This window comes from Anarrhichthys ocellatus, unplaced genomic scaffold, assembly GCF_004355925.1.
Source record: "Anarrhichthys ocellatus isolate YVR2014 unplaced genomic scaffold, GSC_Weel_1.0 scaffold10, whole genome shotgun sequence".
Taxonomy (NCBI): Eukaryota; Metazoa; Chordata; class Actinopteri; order Perciformes; family Anarhichadidae; genus Anarrhichthys; species Anarrhichthys ocellatus.
This window is the reverse complement of record NW_022280040.1, coordinates 7,370,319-7,376,128: the sequence shown is the minus strand read 5'-3', so window position 1 is coordinate 7,376,128 and position 5,810 is coordinate 7,370,319. Positions and strand designations below refer to the sequence as shown.

General features: G+C 44.8%; 1 protein-coding gene across 17 annotated transcripts in view; it reads right to left on the bottom strand.

Moving 5' to 3' along the window:
- The window catches only part of scrib (scribble planar cell polarity protein), a 52,044-nt gene that overhangs the window by 25,643 nt on the left and 20,591 nt on the right, over nucleotides 1-5,810 (bottom strand). For all 17 annotated transcript variants that reach the window (XM_031849836.1, XM_031849837.1, XM_031849824.1 and 14 more), the window contains 9 exons: nucleotides 5,073-5,147; nucleotides 4,724-4,868; nucleotides 3,777-3,895; nucleotides 3,422-3,621; nucleotides 2,955-3,121; nucleotides 2,606-2,733; nucleotides 2,302-2,427; nucleotides 1,960-2,145; nucleotides 1,484-1,849 (listed from right to left, as the gene is read on the bottom strand). In XM_031849836.1, coding sequence (XP_031705696.1) covers nucleotides 1,484-1,849; nucleotides 1,960-2,145; nucleotides 2,302-2,427; nucleotides 2,606-2,733; nucleotides 2,955-3,121; nucleotides 3,422-3,621; nucleotides 3,777-3,895; nucleotides 4,724-4,868; nucleotides 5,073-5,147 — 1,512 coding nt within the window. The remainder of the gene's footprint in view (nucleotides 1-1,483; nucleotides 1,850-1,959; nucleotides 2,146-2,301; nucleotides 2,428-2,605; nucleotides 2,734-2,954; nucleotides 3,122-3,421; nucleotides 3,622-3,776; nucleotides 3,896-4,723; nucleotides 4,869-5,072; nucleotides 5,148-5,810) is intronic.

Sequence of the window (5,810 nt, the reverse complement as noted above, 5' to 3'; positions counted from 1 at the left end):
ACACACACACACACACACACACACACACACACACACACACACACACATTCCATTGACTCCACCAAACACCCAACTGTCTGCTTGCAGGTTGTGGAGCCTTCCAGGTCCACCTTGAAGCAGAAGTAATCGCACACTCACTCCCCAGCCACCAGAAGCAAATACAGGCAGAGATGGAAAGACAAGAACCAAGGAGCCGAGCTACAGTGCAAAGCACAGAGTGTAGAGAGAGCGGACAAGAGAAGGCAAAAGCTCCCAAACAACAGTAAGCCCAGCCTCCGCACCACAGAAAGCAAATTCCTCCAGGAGCAAAGCTACAAGCTTTTACACTTTCAGCCACAAAAATATCTACAAGATTTTAGAAAATCAGCGCAATCATAAATGAGATTTTGATTTTGAAGGACACTGAAGAATCTTACTCTCTACGATAATTTAAACATCCCATAAAAGACTATTACCATATGACTCAAACAAGGATAGTTGGATTTCACATTCCAGCTCTGCCCATAAATGTTCTGGTTGTTCTGAGGTCAGCCACACAAACAGACCCACATTCACAAACGCACACAAAACAAGATTTGGTGAGATGATGATGTTTGATCACAGCGTTTAAAGCAGCATGATAAATCAAAAAAAACTTCATTAACGTCTCCTTAAGATTCATTTTCATAAGCGGCACCGGAGCAGACTTCACTCATCACCCGTTCATACGTACGAGCACACACGCACAATGTTACTAGAAGACAGTGTGAGAATGTCAATACTCAATTAAAACCAGGAGATGGCTGATAATATGGTGAGAGGTTTAGTGCTGAACTGGGGCCAGTGGTGTGCAAGAAAAGCCTGCAGCTGCTTGTGTGGAAGCAACATTATCATTTGAAGTCAAAGAATTCATATCTGGTATGTTAGTTGTGCATAAATAAAGACAAGGAAACTCGGTTTAGAGTGACTCTCACCAATTTGTCTCCAAGTATGAGACAATATTTGTATATTTTTATCGTTTATATGATGTGAGGTATTGGAAAGTATTATCAGCAAAGTTCTGAGACTGTTTTCCACTCCTGAGAAGAACACTGCCCTTGATTTACAAGGCCAAGGGTAGATGTCTTCGTTTCCATAATGACCCAGCATGCAATGCCACATCCTTAATATATGCTGGCAGCCCACTCCAAACTGAATGCATCTTGCAAGCTGGTAAGAGCGCTCTATGCATACAGTAGTGTCTGCATAGATGCAATGAGCAAGCAAAAAAATATATTCAATTTAAATATATTCTTACAACATGAATGGAAAGATTAAGCATAAAATAAGTTCATTAACTGATTTGGTGTGTGACTTTCCTGCATAGTGCACGTCCTGTACCACTACATGTGTTGAAATGTAGGTGGGGGAATTAATGTTTTTCTACTTATTATATGAAACAGTTACCCAGCTTCCCTCTACATTCCTTAACTGCATCCTTCCAGCGGTGGGATCTCTCCTTTACCTTTACTTGACTGGAGTTGACCTGGAGCCGGCTGTCTTCGAGCTCCTCCATCCTGAGATGGGGTTGAGGGGTGCATAAACTTTGCTCTTCCTCTTCCTCTTCATCATGCTGCTCGTCCTCAGGAGCCTGTGTCGGAGAGTTCAGGCCGTCGGGGCTGAAGCCCTGCAGCAGCGCCGCCACCGCCTCGGGTTTGGGCAGCTTGTTGATCTTGAAGTGCTTCTTGTAGTGCGGCGTGTCCTTTCTGATCAGACGCTGCTTCTCGTAGGGAATAACCGGCCTCTCTTCCTCGTCACTCCTCTCACCGTCCTCATCGTCGTCCTCATCCAAACCACGGATCATAGGCTCCTCTGCAAAGTGCACAGAGGGCTGGAGAAGAGAGGGGTTTTCAGAATTGTTTTTTTTTCGGTTAAAAGGATCAATTGGGGAAATAACGTATAACATAACAGTGTTATGGACAAGATGTTTTAAACATTCACCTCAATGTATTCCACCTCTATCTCATCCAGCTCCATCTCATCCTGAGGGTAGTGGCCGTCGACGAGGTCCTCCCTCTGCGAGGCCGCCGTCACATTTTGTCGGCCCTCGTGCGAAGTGGCCGACAGTGTGCTATTGGACACCTGGGAGTCATGGCTCTGATTGGACAGGTCACTGAGCCGCTTCTCCTAAAACCAAAAGCATCACGTTGATTAATTCACGATCAAGTGCACCAGTGAAAAACTGCCTTTTGTCTACTTCCTACATTAACGGGTGATTTATAACATAAATACATCTCTTAATGTTAACTGATTGATAATCATTATACAGAATGGTGGATGTACCCGTTGATCAGGGGACTCTTCTTCTCCATCAGGTCTGGATGTGTACGCTTCATTCCTCCTCTCCTCAATCACCTTCTTCATCACCTTCAGCTCACTAGGGTGTGGTGTGGCTCTGCGCTGAAGGCCCTGAAACAAACAGATTAAAAGCATGAATTAGACAACAAATGTGCATTAGTATAGAGCTGTCACGAATACGTTTACACTCAACGTCAATGCTGATAAGTAGGAGGGCAAAACTAAAAACGATTTGAGCAGAAGGACATGGAGCGGACAGGAAGTGCCGCTGTATTGTTGTGTTCCTCACTCTGCGCTCCGCAGCAGCCTCATCGTCCTCCTCCTCAGCCTTGGTCTCTTCCTGGAACTGAATGACCGACACTCGGTTCAGGTTGCTGTCCGTCCAACTGTCATCCACACTGTTCTGCAGCAAGTTCTCTGTGGGTCATGAAGGAAGAGGACAGAAAGATGACAAACTGAGGTGATGTTCTTGAAGCTATCCATTTAACAGTAAAGTCTCACAATCATTCTATAATGACATTAGATTTAGATGTCTTACACATTGGAATGACCGACCAAGACTCATCCTTTACATGTCTAATGAAAAACAATATCAATCCAAGTAAAACCTCCCATTGCATTAACTAACTGCTACTCACCGAGGCTTGGAGAAGGCTGCTGGGGCAGTAAATAGCAGGTCAGCACCTTCTCTCCTGTGTGCTCATCATCCTCCGTCTGGAACTTGAGCATTGGCTGGGACTGGTTCTCTGCGAGCCACATGGCCTTCAGGTTGAGGTTTGTCAGGGCAAAAGGCAGGTTTTGTAATCTGGACAAAAGAAGCGATGAGGGATGAGCCACAACCTTTACCTCTTCAGCGAGTAAAACTAAATAGCATCCAGCTGATACTTCTAGGATCTTAAAAAGTTGAATTGGCGATCACAAAACTCTCTAAAAGTTAAGAGTTCAAGTGCATTCATAGGGACATTGGTGCTGTTAAAGAAAATCAAAGGAGCAATCTCTCTGCAGGATGCTGGTAATGCTAAAAGCATTCTCATTAAATCTTTGACCGCAGCACCGAAGGCCTCTGTGATGTATTTACAGCTCGAGGTGTTCAATGAGGGTTTACTTGTTTCCGGCCACATCTAGCACATGCAGCTCGGTGGCATCTGCGAGCTCAGCGGGCAGTTTTTCCAGGTGGTTGTCTCTCAGCGAGAGGACGTTGAGGCTGGCACAGCCGCCCAGCTCTTTGGGCACGCCGCCCAAGCGGTTGCGGTCTACATTCAGGTTGGTCAGCTTCTTCAGCTTGCCCAGCGAGCGAGGAAGTGACTTTGAGGGAGTGAGACAGAAGTCATTAATATTCGGGGGGGAAATTATAATGCAGCTTAATGGCTGTTGATTGGACTTAAAAGGTATTAAAAGGGCATACATGAATCCCAAGTGGGTCAGTGTGAGGCTTTTGTAAGTGGTTTAAAGCTGCCTACCTGTAAAAGGTTCTCTGTCAAGATGAGTTCTGTGAGGTTTTCACACTCGCCTATTGAATCAGTCAGGTCGGTCAGTCTGTTCTGGTCCACCTTCAGGATGGACAGCTGTTTCAGACAGCCTGGACAACAAACACAACAAAACACAATGCTGTTTTACAAAGTGTTGCAATAAGACACCACTAGATGTGACATGTTGTGATCTTTATTAATATGGACCTATACGCTCAAATAGATTCAGTTGACAACAGATAAACAGAGCTGTTGTTATTGCCTGTGTCTTTCTTCACTGGCTCTATTTCTCCAGTAGAGGGCAGTGCTGTATATATATATATATATATATATATATATATATATATAAAACAGAGTACAGTCTGCGGTGGGCCTGCTGCAGGGATTACTTCATCTAGCGCTGGCTTATTAGATGGCAAACTTTCCCAAATCGTTGAGGTTCTTTCACATCAACTAATGTTGGCCTTATTCTGTCTCGCAGTTTGAGAAACAGCAGACACTATTCTATAACAGCACATGCCCAAATTACATGTGCATGGGGTTAACAACTGTCAGGATGGTCCCAACAGAGATGAACCTCAACGCAAGACAACATCTAGAACGGTGTTGGCAAATTAAGTGTACATGTAAGCGTACATTTCTGGTGGATTACTTTGTAATGTGAACACCGTATTTCTTCTGTTTATCTCTCAACCATTGGGACAAAAGACAAAATAGCTTCTGCCGTGATAATTTTCCAAATTCTGCCTGTGGGATTTACAAACCATTGTGCATTGTTTTTGCCGTCTGATAAGGCCTAAGACGCAGTAATCTGTTACTCAAACTGGACTTCCTGGATCATGCTTCATGTCTAACTGGTACCTTAAACAACATGCCCCCCCCCCCCCATCAACACTATCTTCGGTCTGAAACTCTCTTTCCCCCTCGTGGTATTTCACCTATGCTGTCCGGGATGACCTCCAGCAGGTTCTGTGTGAGCAGCAGGTCGGTGAGAGCCAGGAGGCCGTTGAGCTCTGAGGGAAGCTCCTCCAGACGATTCTCAGACACATCCAGACACACCAGTCTCCGGAGGTTCCCCAGCTCCTGCAAACACACGATAAATACCACTTGCAGTGAGTCACGGAGGCCCAATACAACCATTACCTTCACAGCACAAACAAGGAGGAGAAATGTGCTAGTGGGAGTTAATTCTGCATATGTGTAATGTAAGTTTCATAAAGAAATAAGTGCAGAGTTCTTGCAAAAGGTCAGCTTTGAAAAAAAACATTTGTAGTTAACTGTACTTACTGGTGGTAATGAGGACAACTGGTTGCGGTCCAGCCATAGCTCCCTGAGGTTGGGGAGAGCACCGAGGGTGTCCGGCTAAGAGATGGGACGAAGCAGAGAGGAGGAGAGGAGGGAGAACATTGGCACAGTTGGTTGTTTTTGTTAATGTTTCAAGGGTCAAGTCATGAACTGCATGTTCTAATCAACACGTGCAACAGTGAGTGAATCGGCTCCATTTGAAAACACTTTTCATCTAAATTTATCCGATTTTCTATCTTCAGTAACGTCAAGAAACTTGATCTATAAATGCAGTAATTCTCTTTGGGATCTGACATTAATTGAAGCTCCAAAATCATTTCAGTGAAGCATTCAGTATTTGCTAGCAATCCTGGGCTCACTGAGCTTAATTCTCCCAAAATTGCATCAATTTGAAGTCCAATTAATAAATTGAATAAAGCAAAAAAAGTCAGTGAAGCAGTGGCTTATGGCAGTTCCATCATGTTTGCTGAGCCTCTGCCCTTGTCAGGTCATGAGGAATTGTTTATGTCCTATGACACATGGTGGGCGTTGCCAGGCCTGAAGCAGGGCTCACTGTGAGGTACAGTGCATGCAGGGCCTCGGGTCTGACAGACCAGCTCTGCTGCGTTTGGCGGAGTAAACATGTGGTTTGGATCATAATTACTGTGAGGAGCAGATTCGTGAAACATGTCACTGTGTGTGTGTGTGTGTGTGTGTGTGTGTGTGTGTGTGTGTGTGTGT